Raw genomic sequence first — 15,000 nt, forward strand, 5'->3', positions numbered from 1 at the left:
CCTTATGGCATATTATTTGTGCTATTAACAATTAGGGTCGTATATTGCCTAGCATGAAAATGGCGAAAGTCGGAATTTTTCCTCTGATTACAGAATATCAGTTAACGGCCTTTATGCCAAGCAGTTTTATTCTAATTATTATTACTAGCAAACATATCTATATAGAAATTATGTATGAAAAGTAGTAAAATAATAAAGTCTACGGACAGAACCTGCCTCGTTTCAGGAAATCCCTTCTCGCCCCCACCCTTATCGGAGGGGTGGGGGGTGGGGGGCAGGTAGAATGAAACCCCATTATAAATCATCTTAGATGTGTCCACTGTAACCCTGTTAAGTTTCATGCACATCTGACCAGCCGTTTGGCCGTGATTGAATGACAGACGGACAGACAGACATTATGCCCATTAAAGTAAGATTATTATTATTTTTATTATTATTATTGTTATTATTATTATTATTATTATTTTTGAGGCTCTCTATATCTTACCATTTTTATTTGTCAATTTATCTTTCTTTAGCAGCTAAAAAAATCATTCATCAGTAATTGAAACAGTATTTACGCATTTAAATTTTCCATCTGGTGTATGACTCGAAGTTAATATGTACCATCACTCAATTTGTTTACACTTTATCTCCCCAGGTTACGTCAATACTAAATCAAGAAAAATACCTATGACGTCAGCCTGACGCAATATGAGGCTCACTGGATTAAAAAAAATAAACATAAAAAAGTTTATGTAGGGGAAAAGATTCAGTATTCCGATCTGAACTTGCGATTAGCCTGCGGTCAGAATATTGAGGTTTAATTTTTCCCAGAAGCGGGTTTATTGCTCGATTCTGTACCGTGCAGCTTTAAAGCATTACCCAAAAAGATTTTCACGTGATTAAATTGAATAACATTTTTGTGCTTTTTTTTATATAAATTACATACGAGAAACTTACTGATAATGTATAGAAACAAGGTGGTCAACTTCACTTTGGATTACACAGTATACACAGTATTAACATAAATTCTTAAAAACATATGAACTGTAGGATAATGGATGCCATTTTGTTCGTTACATAATTTTCCAAACAAAATTATGATTTAGATCCAGAAAAAAAAACTCATTCTCTATTATGCATAGTGTTATAAAGACATGCAAACCAAGGCACGCAGAATCAAAAGGGAATGAATAAAATTTACATCACTAGATAAACACTATTAAACAGAGCCACTGAATGTTACCAGAGAATCAGAATATCCCTATATAGGTTATTCACGAACATATTAAGTTTTTAAGTCGAAATTTAAACATACATAAGGATTAAATCTTACAAGAACGTGAAGCACTTCATTGATGTAGAAAGTAGAAGAAAACCCTACTGAATAAAGGTATTATAATTCCTTAAGTATTTCCAGCCTTTAAATGGATATTACTATAGTAGATTCACATCAACCGTGCATCTGCTGTCTAGACCAGTCCCTTACGACGCTCCTGATTGGCCGTTGATAAGCCAATCACAGGGCTGGAAACTCTCAATCTCTCTCGAAAGTTCACACAGGCAGGATGTATGTTCCACCTCTTCTGAGGGATACTTTTGAAAGACGTATTCCTACGAGAGGTTTAACATGCATCCTGCCTACGTGAACTCTCGAGAGACTGAGAGTTTCCAGCCGTGTGATTGTCTTATCAACAGCCAATCAAGAGCTTCGTAAGGGACTGGCCTAGACAGCAGATGCACGGTTGATGTGAATCTACTATAACCAGGATAATACCTTATGCAATTCATATTCTTTAAATTATATAAATTTGCGTATCTGTACGTAAGAGAACCATGATGTGAAAGCGCATTAACGTAATGCATCATACTTTCTTTTCTGGATATGAAGGTTTTGCTTTTCGGTGTAAAAAGAATCATGAGAAAATGCTCATGTATGCGTTTGCGTCCTGGATGAATGAATACATTGGAGTGATATCTGAAATGGCAAGTTTCTGGGGAAATGAACTTGATTTGAATTCATATGAATTTACCAGTTGACAAACCTGTAATAATTCACGCAAATTCTGCCATTTTGTGCAGTGTGTATATAATTCGAAGTAGTGGACATCCGTTTTGCTCCTTAGGATAAACAAGGAATTACGTTGAGCTTTTCTTATAGGTTGAGGGAGAATTTGTTCCGTTATTCTCGTTGCTGATTGCAGAGTAAAGTCCAGCAGTTTTAAGATTATTTTAGTTTATTTTTCCCAGCAGTTTTAAGATTATTTTAAATAATTGTTTTTTGCAGTTTTAAGATTATTTTAAGGAATTTTTTCAAGCAATTTTAAGGTTATTGTAAAGAATTATTTCCAGCAGTTTTAAGATTATTTTAAATGATTTTCTTCCAGCAGTTTCAAGATTATTTTAGATATTTTTCCAGCAGTTTTAAGGTTGTTTTAAATACTTTTTTTCCAGCAGCTTTAGGATTACTTTAGATACTTTTTCCAGCAGTTTTAAGATTATTTTAGATACTTTTTCCAGCCGTTTTAAGATTATTATGAGTAATTTTTTCCAGCAGTTTCAAGGTTATTTTAAATATGTTTTTCAGCAGTTTTAAGATTATTTAAAATATTCTTTCCCAGTAGTTTAAATACTATTTTAAATAATTGCTTCCAGCAGTTTTAAGATTATTTTAAATATTTTTTTCCAGCAGTTTTAAGATTATTTAATTTTTTTTTTCCAGCATTTTTAAGATTATTTTAGGTACTTTTTCCAGCAGTTTTAAGATTATTTTCAATAATTTTTCCAGCAGTTTTAAGATTATTTAAATTAATTTTTCCAGCAGTTTTAAGATGACTTTAATTAATTTTTCCAGCAGTTTTAAGGCTATTTTAAATCATTTTTTCCAGCAATTTCAAGATTATTTTAATTAATTTTTTCCAGCAGTTTTAATATTATTTTAAATAAATGTTTCCAGCAGTTTTGAGATTATTTCAGGTACTTTTTCCATCAGTTTTAAGATTATTTTAGATAATTCTTTCCAGCAGTCTAAAGACTATTGTAATTTTTCCAGCAGTTATAAGATTATTTCAATTATTTTTTTCCAGCAGTTTTAAAGTTATTTTAAATCATTTTTTCCTGATATTGTAAGTGACTTGCTCAAAGTTTCATGTGCAGACAAGGTTGAAGTCTGGCAATTGCAAAACATTATCATTTAAATGAAATATCTTGATAAGACACGGATATATTATCTCTGCCATTTCTGGTGAAACTTCAGCAAAAGACAGTCAGTCACTCATGTACTCTAAAAAAAAAATTAGAAAACATTGGATATGTTTCAAAGTCCTTCGAAGTAGTCGAGATTTTCAAAGCTTATCAGATTGATCGAGAGCCCATAAAATATTTATGCTGCAGATCAAAGGAACTCTTAAATCTTATTGAATTTAGTTGACGACTCTGAATATGTCATTCCCTTTTGTATTCAGATAGATATGTAGCATATAACAATGAATTCCAGTTGTATCCTTTGTTTTTTAAGAATTCGTACAAATACGTCCTGTGGGAGTACATGAATAATGAAATGTTCGATGTTGCAAGTTGTGCTGACAAGTAATTTTGATTGCACAGAAATAAGGCTTCTTAATTAATCATACAGTAATTGTATGACAGAAGTGATACGTTATATTAATGTAGTAGTCAAAGTGATTCACTGCAGACACTGAAACAGACACTGTTTCAATTCAAGTAAGTTTTAGCATGTAACTGAGCTGGAAAATTCACGCGTCAGTGATTGCCTGTTTCGTCAACTTTTAATCAAGTAGGATTTTGTTTTATGATATTCGTTATGAAATTGCAATATGAACTTGAAAATAGTTTATTCAAAAGTGGTTTCCACTCTTTTAGTCTGTGCAGTCAATCCAGGAAGCATCCTTATTTTCTTAATAATCCAATTGACATGATGTTCAAGATAACATTGCAATATGAAATTTACTATCTTCAATAAAAAGAAAGTTTCATCCTCCACGTCTTCACAATGAATCTGGGAAATATTTGTATAATTTCCTTATTTTCCTGTTGACATCCAGCTGTCTATTGCGTTCTATTTATGTTTCTGAAAAGAAAACATGTTGCTAAGAACGAAAACAAGTCGTTTCGACTCGTGCATACCAAGCTAATGAAATGAGGGAAGGAGATGTAACAACAAATCGTGACAGTCTTGAATTATTCTTAGCTTTTTCTGCCGAATCACTCGGCTTCCTTACCTCGGCCAAAGGAGGAATACGTCTAGCTCGGTTTGTCTTTCTGTCTGTCTGTCTGTCTGCCTGTGTGAGATGGTGGAAATTGGTGAACGATTTTGAATTCAGTCAAAACATTCATTAGTTGATCCTTCCAGAGATTACCATTCTGTGGGTATAAAAAATGTGACATTTTTTGGAATATGAAGTACCCGTATATTTTTTCAGCATTACTCATGAAAAGGTCGTCTCTTTGAAGGCGTTACACAGTGAATATTTCAAGGTAAAATTGATCAGAATCCTTTCTATCCTTCTCAGGATATGAGTTAATCTTGGTGGAGGTTTGCAACCTGTCTGACCTTTTTAGCTATCATATTTTACCGCTTGGTCTTCCTCTATAACATTTCATCATTTAATGAAATGAATGTATTGTTATAACTGTGAATTACAGTTACATTAATTTTATATAATTATTTATCCATCGCGTGTCCTGCGATTAAAGGACTGCGATGCCAGCAGATTGGGCATGACGCAAGCGACTTTGATAAGGGCAAATTGAGCGAGATCTTTAGATTAAAGTTTGATATATTGCATTCGGTGCGAATGCAATTATTCCCGGGCAAACTAAGTTCTCGCTGTTGTTATTGCTTGTGTTAGTGTAGATTGGTCTTGTGTCAGACAGCACTCGTGTCCCCGTGCACCAGGCTGTTAATAGGAATAAGATCCAAAAGTAAATTGCACGAACATTGATTTGGAAAAAAATTTTTACATATGCAATATAAAAACACCGTATCGTGCTTCTTTCTAATTAATCAGTAGAAGGATCCACAGTAATACTTTTGTTTATCTAGACGAAATATGTTTGTGGAAATATTTACCAAGATTATGATCAAGTCCACAGAAGGATGAACGAAAGCTCTAAACTTTGTAAATATTTCCACAAATATATTTCGTCTAGGTAAACAAGAATATTACTGTGAATCCCTCTACTGATTTTTACATATAGCTATAATAGACAATACTGTGTATGACAATAGCTATTATAGACAATATTGTATATAACAACCTAAGGGTAGATTAGATAAGTCGCCTTATCTAATCTCAAAAGCGTTCAAGTTTGATATTTCGAAGGCAGCGTAAAAACACGTATTTTATTTTTGCTAAAAGCATTCATGTTTAATTCATTTCATATTCCTGAGATATTGTTATTATTATTATTATTATTATTATTATTATTATTATTATTATTATTATTAGTATTACCAGTACACCTGAGCTGATTATGAAATCTCACAGGGCTGGCTCAAAGGATTTGTTTGTACTTATATATATATATATATATAATATATATATATATATATATATATATATATATATATATATATATTATATATATATTGTTGATTGAATTACAGGTTTCCAAAACGTTTATAATTAGATTATTGGCAAATGTTGAAGTGTCTGACAATTTTTCACTGATCGATTTATTTCTAAAACTTGACAGCCGCTGTGAATAGGGCAGTGATAGTTATAAACAGGGCAGTGGTATTTATAAATAGGGCAGTGATAGCTATAAATAGGGCAGTGGTATTTATAAATAGGGCAGTGATAGTTATAAATAAAGCAGTGATATTTATAATTAGGGCAGTGATATTTATGATTAGGGCAGTGATAGTTATAAATAGGGCAGTGATAGTTACAGATAGGGCAGTGATATTTATAAATAGGGCAGTGGATAGTTATAAATAGTGCAGTATATTTTAGATTTAGGGGCAGTGTTAGTTATAAATAGGGCAGTGATAGTTACAGATAGGGCAGTGATATTTATAAATAGGGCAGTGATAGTTATAAATAGGGCAGTGTTAGCACGGCAAAATTATAGCAAATAATGTTGAATTGGGACGAAGATGTTGCCCTTGGCAACCTCTTCGATTTTGCTAAGGAAATCACTGGAAGGACAAGACTTGAAGACGTTGGGAAGGTACCGACGATGAAAAATTCATTGCTGCGGTAGTTTGGAGACCCTTTCAGCCTCTCCCGAGAGAGAGAGAGAGAGAGAGAGAGAGAGAGAGAGAGAGAGAGAGAGAGAGCGGGGGGGGGGGGGGAGAGAAGGGAGTATAATTTGAAGGATATCTTGAAATACTACATGAACAGAGAGAGAGAGAGAGAGAGAGAGAGAGAGAGAGAGAGCAGAAAGTATACTTTGGAGGATATCTTCAAATACCACGTGAAGAGAGAGAGAGAGAGAGAGAGGTCATGGGAAACATATAAAATTACCACAAAGTGACACTGATTATACTGGCAAATTGGAGCTAGCTTGCAAACTATCATCCTCCAGCAACGAATAAACGTGAGAGAGAGAGAGAGAGAGAGAGAGAGAGAGAGAGAGAGAGAGAGAGAGAGAGAGAAGTTACTCACTGACCTTTGTAGGATGAAAGAGCAGAGGGCACAAAATCCCACAAGGGAGGCACCTTAAGTTAATGGAGTTTCCTCCTGTCAAATCCTTGCATATATATTCACTTTATTTTCACGCACAAAAATAAACAGCTCCTCTTAGACATGTGAAGTGGAGATCTGGAGGGATTTGGGTATATTCCTTTGCTCTCTGGCTTTCGTGAAATGGAAATTATTTATTTAATTCAATTTAAGAAATCTAGAACTATTTTCTTGTCATGCTTTGGTCATTTGTTTGTTATATACTAATGAGAACAAATATTCAAAATGCCAGCAAATTAGGGGGGGAGCAGGAGGGGTGAGGGAAGGATGAGATAAAACCCCATTATAAACCATCTTAGCGGTCCCCACTTTAACCCTGCCAAGTTTCATGCCCATCGGACCAGCCGTTTGGCCGTGATTGAATGACAGACGGACGGACAGACATATCTCCCATTATAGTAACATACTGAGTCCTACAGAATACAATGACGGTACACGGATGAAATAGTGCAATTCTAGCTCATTTCTGGCGATACCTAATAATAATATTGATATGATATTGATAATGTCATAGTCATTATTGAAATGAAATTGATAATGGCATAGTCAGTATTGAAATAAAATTGATGATGTCATAGTCAGTATTGATATGAAACTGAAAATGTCATAATCATTATTGGTATGATATTGATAATGTCATAGTCATTATTGATAGGATATTGATAATGTCATAGTCAGTATTGATATGAAATTGATAATGTTATAGTCAGTATTGATGTGATATTGATAATGTCATTATCTAGTCAGTATTGATACGAAATTGATAATGTCATAGTCATTATTGATATGATATTGATAATGTCATAGTCAGTACTGATATGAAATTGATAATGTTATAGTCAGTATTGATATGATATTGATAATGTCATTGTCTAGTCAGTATTGATACGAAATTGATAATGTCATAGTCAGTATTGATATGATATTGATAATGTCTTAGTCAGTATTGATATGAAATTGTTCATGTCATATAAGACACACTAAGTACCAGTGGTTTTCAATGTTTTGGTCAAAGTACAATTGATTGTTAAAATATAAGAGCAAAACGGTTATTCACTTTCAGAATTCGGTTTCGTTGTAATTTTAGTTGTGCAAAAAGTCCTAAGTGGCTGCGATATAATATATTTCATTAATCCCGTCGATAAAAATTTTGAAAGTAATAAACGCTTATTGCCCAAGGGTAGGGGGTTGAAAATTTAATTAATTTTGTTATTAGTATTCAGGAAGTAGATTATTAGGAGCATGTTGGTAATATGAATAGCAAAAAAAAAAAAAAAAAAAAAAAAAAAAAAAAAAAAAAAAAACAAAAAAAAAAAAAAAAAAAAAAAAAAAAAACTTTAAAGTTTGTAAGAGATGAATGAATACCGACAAAAATGGATCAGAAATATGGTACAAAATTACCGATAAGTGATTTGTGATGATTCTCCAGGTTTCTTTACTGAAGGAAAATAATGATAATAATAATAATAATTTTTTTTTTTTTTTTTTGTTTTTTTTTTTTTTTTTTTTTTTTTTTTTTTATATCACAGTCCTCCAATTCGACTGGGTGGTATTTATAGTGTGGGGTTCCGGGTTGCATCCTGCCTCTTAGGAGTCCATCACTCTTCTTACTATGTGTGCCGTTTCTAGGATACACTCTTCTGCATGAGTCCTGGAGCTACTTCAGTCTCTAGTTTTTCTAGATTCCTTTTCAGGGATCTTTGGGATCGTGCCTAGTGCTCCTATGATGATGGGTACGATTTCCACTGGCATATCCCATATCCTTCTTATTTCTATTTTCAGATCTTGATACTTATCCAATTTTTCCCTCTCTTTCTCTTCAACTCTGGTGTCCCATGGTATTGCGACATCAATGAGTGATACTTTCTTCTTGACCTTGTCAATCAACGTCACGTCTGGTCTGTTTGCACGTATCACCCTATCCGTTCTGATACCATAGTCCCAGAGGATCTTTGCCTGATCGTTTTCTATCACTCCATCAGGTTGGTGCTCGTACCACTTATTACTGCAAGGTAGCTGATGTTTCTTGCACAGGCTCCAGTGGAGGGCTTTTGCTACTGAATCATGCCTCTTTTTGTACTGGTTCTGTGCAAGTGCCGGGCATTCACTTGCTATGTGGTTTATGGTTTCACTTTTCGTATTGCACTTCCTACATATGGGAGAGATGTTATTTCCGTCTATCGTACTTTGAACATATCTGGTTCTTAGGGCCTGATCTTGTGCCGCTGTTATCATTCCTTCAGTTTCCTTCTTGAGCTCTCCCCTCTGTAGCCATTGCCAATTGTCATCGCTGGCTAGTTCTTTAGTCTGTCTCATGTATTGTCCGTGCATTGGTTTGTTGTGCCAGTCCCTCTGTTCTTTCTGTCTTTTCCCCTGTCTCTGTATATTCTGGTCTTCGTCTGCTTTTATTAGTCCTTCTTCCCATGCACTCTTTAGCCACTCGTCTTCACTGGTTTTCAGATATTGCCCAGTGCTCTGTTTTCGATGTTGACGCAGTCCTCTATACTTAGTAGTCCTCTCCCTCCTTCCTTTCGTGTTATGTATAGTCTGTCCGTATTTGCTCTTGGATGTAGTGCTTTGTGTATTGTCATATGTTTCCTGGTTTTCTGATCTATGCTGCGGAGTTCTGCCTTCGTCCATTTCCACTATTCCTGCGCTGTATCTGATTACTGGCACTGCCCATGTGTTTATGCTTTTATCATATTTTCCTCCGGCGTGAGTTTTGACTTGAGTATCGCCTTGAGTCTCTGCATATATTCTTTCCTGATCGTGTCCTTCATCTCTTGGTGTTTTATATCTCCTCCTTCCATTATTCCCAGGTATTTGTATCCTGTCTCATCTATGTGTTTGATGTTGCTCCCATCTGGTAGCTTTATCCCTTCAGTTCTCGTTACTTTGCCTTTTTGTATGTTGACTAAGGCGCATTTTTCTATTCCAAACTCCATCCTGATGTCCCCAGATACAATCCTTACAGTCTGGATTAGGGAATCTATTTTCCTTGATGTTCTTACCATACAGCTTGATGTCGTCCATTATTATTATTATTATTATTATTTTTTATTATTATTATTATTATTATTATTATTATTATTATTATTATTATTATTATTATTATTGTATTATTTTTAATTATTATTTATTTTTTTTTTTTTTTTTTTTTTTGCTCTATCACAGTCCTCCAATTCGACTGGGTGGTATTTATAGTGTGGGGTTCCGGGTTGCATCCTGCCTCCTTAGGAGTCCATCACTTTTCTTACTATGTGTGCCGTTTCTAGGATCACACTCTTCTGCATGAGGCCCGGAGCTACTTCAGCCTCTAGTTTTTCTAGATTCCTTTTCAGGGATCTTGGGATCGTGCCTAGTGCTCCTATGATTATGGGTACGATTTCCACTGGCATATCCCATATCCTTCTTATTTCTATTTTCAGATCTTGATACTTATCCATTTTTTCCCTCTCTTTTCTCTTCAACTCTGGTGTCCCATGGTATTGCGACATCAATGAGTGATACTTTCTTCTTGACTTTGTCAATCAACATCACGTCTGGTCTGTTTGCACGTATCACTCTATCCGTCCTGATACCATAGTCCCAGAGGATCTTTGCGTGATCGTTTTCTATCACTTCCTCATGTTGGTGCTCGTACCACTTATTACTGCAAGGTAGCTGCAAGGTAGTTTCTTGCACAGGCTCCAGTGGAGGGCTTTTGCCACTGAATCATGCCTCTTTTTGTACTGGTTCTGTGCAAGTGCCGGGCATTCGCTTGCTATGTGGTTTATGGTTTCATTTTTCGTATTGCACTTCCTACATATGGGAGAGATGTTATTTCCATCTATCGTTCTTTGAACATATCTGGTTCTTAGGGCCTGATCTTGTGCCGCTGTTATCATTCCTTCAGTTTCCTTCTTTAGCTCTCCCCTCTGTAGCCATTGCCAATTGTCATCGCTGGCTAGTTCTTTAGTCTGTCTCATGTATTGTCCGTGCATTGGTTTGTTGTGCCAGTCCTCTGTTCTGTCTGTCATTCTCCTGTCTCTGTAATATTTTCTGGGTCTTCGTCTACTTTTATTAGTCCTTCTTCCCATGCACTCTTTAGCCACTCGTCTTCACTGGTTTTCAGATATTGCCCCAGTGCTCTGTTCTCGGTGTTGACGCAGTCCTCTATACTTAGTAGTCCTCTCCCTCCTTTCTTTCGTGTTATGTACAGTCTGTCCGCATTTGCTCTTGGGTGTAGTGCTTTGTGTATTGTCCTATGTTTCCTGGTTTTCTGATCTATGCTGCGGAGTTCTGCCTTCGTCCATTCCACTATTCCTGCGCTGTATCTGATTACTGGCACTGCCCATGTGTTTATGGCTTTTATCTATTTCGGTTCGTTTCCGGCGTTGAGTTTTGACTTGAGTATCGCCTTGAGTCTCGGCATATATTCTTTCCTGATCGTGTCCTTCATCTCTTGGTGTTTTATATCCCCTCCTTCCATTATTCCCGGGTATTTGTATCCTGTCTCATCTATGTGTTTGATGTTGCTCCCATGTGGTAGCTTTATCCCTTCAGTTCTCGTTACTTTGCCTTTTTGCATGTTGACTAAGGCGCATTTTTCTATTCCAAACTCCATCCTGATGTCCCCAGATACAATCTTTACAGTCTGGATTAGGGTATCTATTTCCTTGATGCTCTTACCATACAGCTTGATGTCGTCCATGAACATCAGATGGTTGATTCTGTTGCCTCTTTTCTTGAGTTGGTACCCGGCATCCATCTTCTGTAGTACTTATTTTTTTTTTATTCCCATGACAAAAGTACTACAGAAGATGGATGCCGGGTACCAACTCAAGAAAAGAGGCAACAGAATCAACCATCTGATGTTCAGGGACGACATCAAGCTGTATGGTAAGAGCATCAAGGAAATAGATACCCTAATCCAGACTGTAAGGATTGTATCTGGGGACATCAGGATGGAGTTTGGAATAGAATAATGCGCCTTAGTCAACATGCAAAAAGGCAAAGTAACGAGAACTGAAGGGATAAAGCTACCAGATGGGAGCAACATCAAACACATAGATGAGACAGGATACAAATACCTGGGAATAATGGAAGGAGGGGATATAAAACACCAAGAGATGAAGGACACGATCAGGAAAGCATATATGCAGAGACTCAAGGCGTTTCTCAAGTCAAAACTCAACGCCGGAAATATGATAAAAGCCATAAACACATGGGCAGTGCCAGTAATCAGATACAGCGCAGGAATAGTGGAATGGACGAAGGCAGAACTCCGCAGCATAGATCAGAAAACCAGGAAGCATATGACAATACACAAAGCACTACACCCAAGAGCAAATACGGACAGACTGTACATAACACGAAAGAAAGGAGGGAGAGGACTACTAAGTATAGAGGACTGCGTCAACACCGAGAACAGAGCACTGGGGCAATATTATTATTATTATTATTATTATTATTATTATTATTATTTATTATTATTATTTTTTTATTATTTTATTATTGTCATAAAAATCCACAGTTATATAGTTGAGTATATTACTATGTGAAACAAACATATATATACTCTACAATATAATCGTAGATTGTATGACGCAGATTGTTCTTCTCGAGATTGTGAATTTCTTAACATTAATATTATTATTATTATTATTATTATTTATTATTATTATTATTATTATTATTATTATTATTATTATTATTATTATTATTAAATCTGTAAATTTTAAGAGAAATATAGTAAGCATCATTTTTCACTATCATCGACAAGAGTCTTTCTTTGCCTTAACCGCACGAAACATTTTTGGCTTATGAGATAAAGCAGTATCCAGGACAAATATGCCATATGCTTTAATATTAAGGATATACGTATTAAATGCAATATTATACTTTTCCCGAACCATTTATGGAACGAGTACGATCTCGCGCTCATACATAAATGCATATACACACAACGGGGTACACACACACACACACACACACACACACACACACACACACATATATATATATATATATGTATATATATATATATATATATATATGCATACAGATTTTATAATATATATATATATATATATATATATATATATATATATATTATATATATATAATACATTACACCCTCGGTGTCTGTATAAAGGCAAACAGAAAATGAGAATTTCCTGGGACCAACAACCTCTGTAATAAAAGAAAAGTGGATATTTCAAATATGTACAAAATGCTGATTTATTATAAGCCGCCTAGAAGATTGTTATGCATGGCATTCCGATCAAAAACTAATTTATGATAATAACGGTAGTTTTATGCATTGCTTATCTCCTGCGGATACCGCATTCCTAGGTGAAAAGGTGAAAAAGCTAATATTTTTTCGTGCGTGGACAGAACATCAAAACCAAATGTCAGTATATATTTAATGAGTTGTTGAATATGATATTGATTTGCAAAGAAAAAGGGAAAAAAATATACATACATATATATACATACATACATTCATACATACATACATGCACACACACCACACACACACACATATATATATATATATATATATATATATATATATATATATATATATACATATATATATAGACATATATATATATATATATATATACTATATATATATATATATATATAGTATATACTACATATACACATATACATATATATATATATATATATATATATAGAGAGAGAGAGAGAGTAGAGAGAGAGAGAGAGAAGCGAGAGAGAGAGAGAGAGGAGAGAGAGAGAGAGAGAGAAACTTATGGAAGCTGAGAAGGGTATATAAAATAGAAGGTTGGATATGGAAATGTTTGTTATCATTGCACCCGCTTTAACCTAATAACATACGACAACATGAGAGAGATTATAGAATTATTTTAAACCGGAAAATAAGTAGTGAGATTTTTTTTTTACGTCCCTCCTCTCTTGCTCTCACCCTTCACCAAGAATCCTTCGGTAAAATAGATTTGTTTACAAATTTGTTTTAAATATTATATTTTGAACAGTTATATTAAACAAGGCTGAACGTTTAAAGCTCGGTAATCAAATGATTGTAAGTGATTGGTATATAATAATTAATAATAATAATAATAATAATAATAATAATAATAATAATAATAATAATAATAAGTCATGGACTCCTAAGGAGACAGGATACAACCTGGAATCCCACACTATAAAAACAAAAACAAATAATAATAATAATAATAATAATAATAATAATAATAATAATAATAATAATAAATAATAAAATAATAATAATAATAATAGTTACCGAATCCATAATCCCATAGGTAATAATCATATTTTGCTCTCGGGAAATTTGAGTCTAATACGTCTATTCGTTCCTGGAGGATGATAGTTTGCAAGCTAGCGTCACTTCGTAGTAGTTTATATATTTTTCCCGCGACATCTATCTCTCTCTCTCTCTCTCTCTCTCTCTCTCTCTCTCTCTCTCTCTCTCTCGTTGATATCACAGCCTCACTAACATATCTTTTTGTTTTCTTGTCCAGGTCACAATGGACTATATACGAGAATTCGACATTCGACTGGAGAAGGAGATGTACTACGCCGGAGAGACGCTACAAGGCCAAGTCATCTTGAACACAGTCGAAAATTTCAAGCTCAGAGGTGAGTTTCTTTTTCATTTCACCATTTGAAGGATCTTGTGTTTACCATTTGATAGATCGGGGAGTCAACGTACACTGGAATTTACTTTAACGCATTTTATCATTCAAATTCGTTTGTGTTCACCATCGTGAAGTGTGTGTACTCTTGACTTTACATGAAGCATTCCACCATTTTCGCGTATTGTCTGCCATCGTGAAGTTAATATACTCCTGGCTTTACTTAAATGTAACTCGCTCCATAACTTAGATTCCCTTGTGTTTGCCATCGTGAAGTTAAAGTACTCCTGACTTTACATAACTCCTTCCATCATTTACATTATTAATTAGAGTGTTGTTTAATTTTGTTAAATTATTAAGATTATTACTTAGAGTGGTGTTTCATTTTGTTAAATTATTACTTAAAGTGTTCTTTGATTTTCTCAAGTTATTACTTAAAGTGGTGTGTGATTTTGTTAAATTATTACTTAAAGTGTTGTTTGATTTTGTTAAATTATTACTTAAAGTGTTGTTTGATTTTGTTAAATTATTACTTAGAGTGTTGTTTGATTTTGTTAAGTTATTACTTAAAATGTTGTTTAATTTTGTTAAATTATTACTTTTAGTGTTGTTTACTTTTGCTAACTTATTACTTAGATTGTTTAATTTTGTAAAATTATTACATAGAGTGTTGTTTCATC

At 34.3% G+C, this 15,000-nt stretch overlaps 1 protein-coding gene across 2 annotated transcripts in view; it reads left to right on the forward strand.

Annotated features, from left to right (window-relative positions):
• LOC135211702 (arrestin domain-containing protein 2-like) overlaps positions 1–15,000 on the forward strand; it is a 362,806-nt gene that overhangs the window by 228,124 nt on the left and 119,682 nt on the right. For both annotated transcript variants that reach the window (XM_064244950.1, XM_064244951.1), the window contains one exon: positions 14,207–14,324. In XM_064244950.1, coding sequence (XP_064101020.1) covers positions 14,213–14,324 — 112 coding nt within the window. In that variant the 5' untranslated portion in view covers positions 14,207–14,212. The remainder of the gene's footprint in view (positions 1–14,206; positions 14,325–15,000) is intronic.

This window comes from Macrobrachium nipponense, chromosome 4 (genome assembly GCF_015104395.2).
Source record: "Macrobrachium nipponense isolate FS-2020 chromosome 4, ASM1510439v2, whole genome shotgun sequence".
Lineage (NCBI taxonomy): Eukaryota > Metazoa > Arthropoda > Malacostraca > Decapoda > Palaemonidae > Macrobrachium > Macrobrachium nipponense.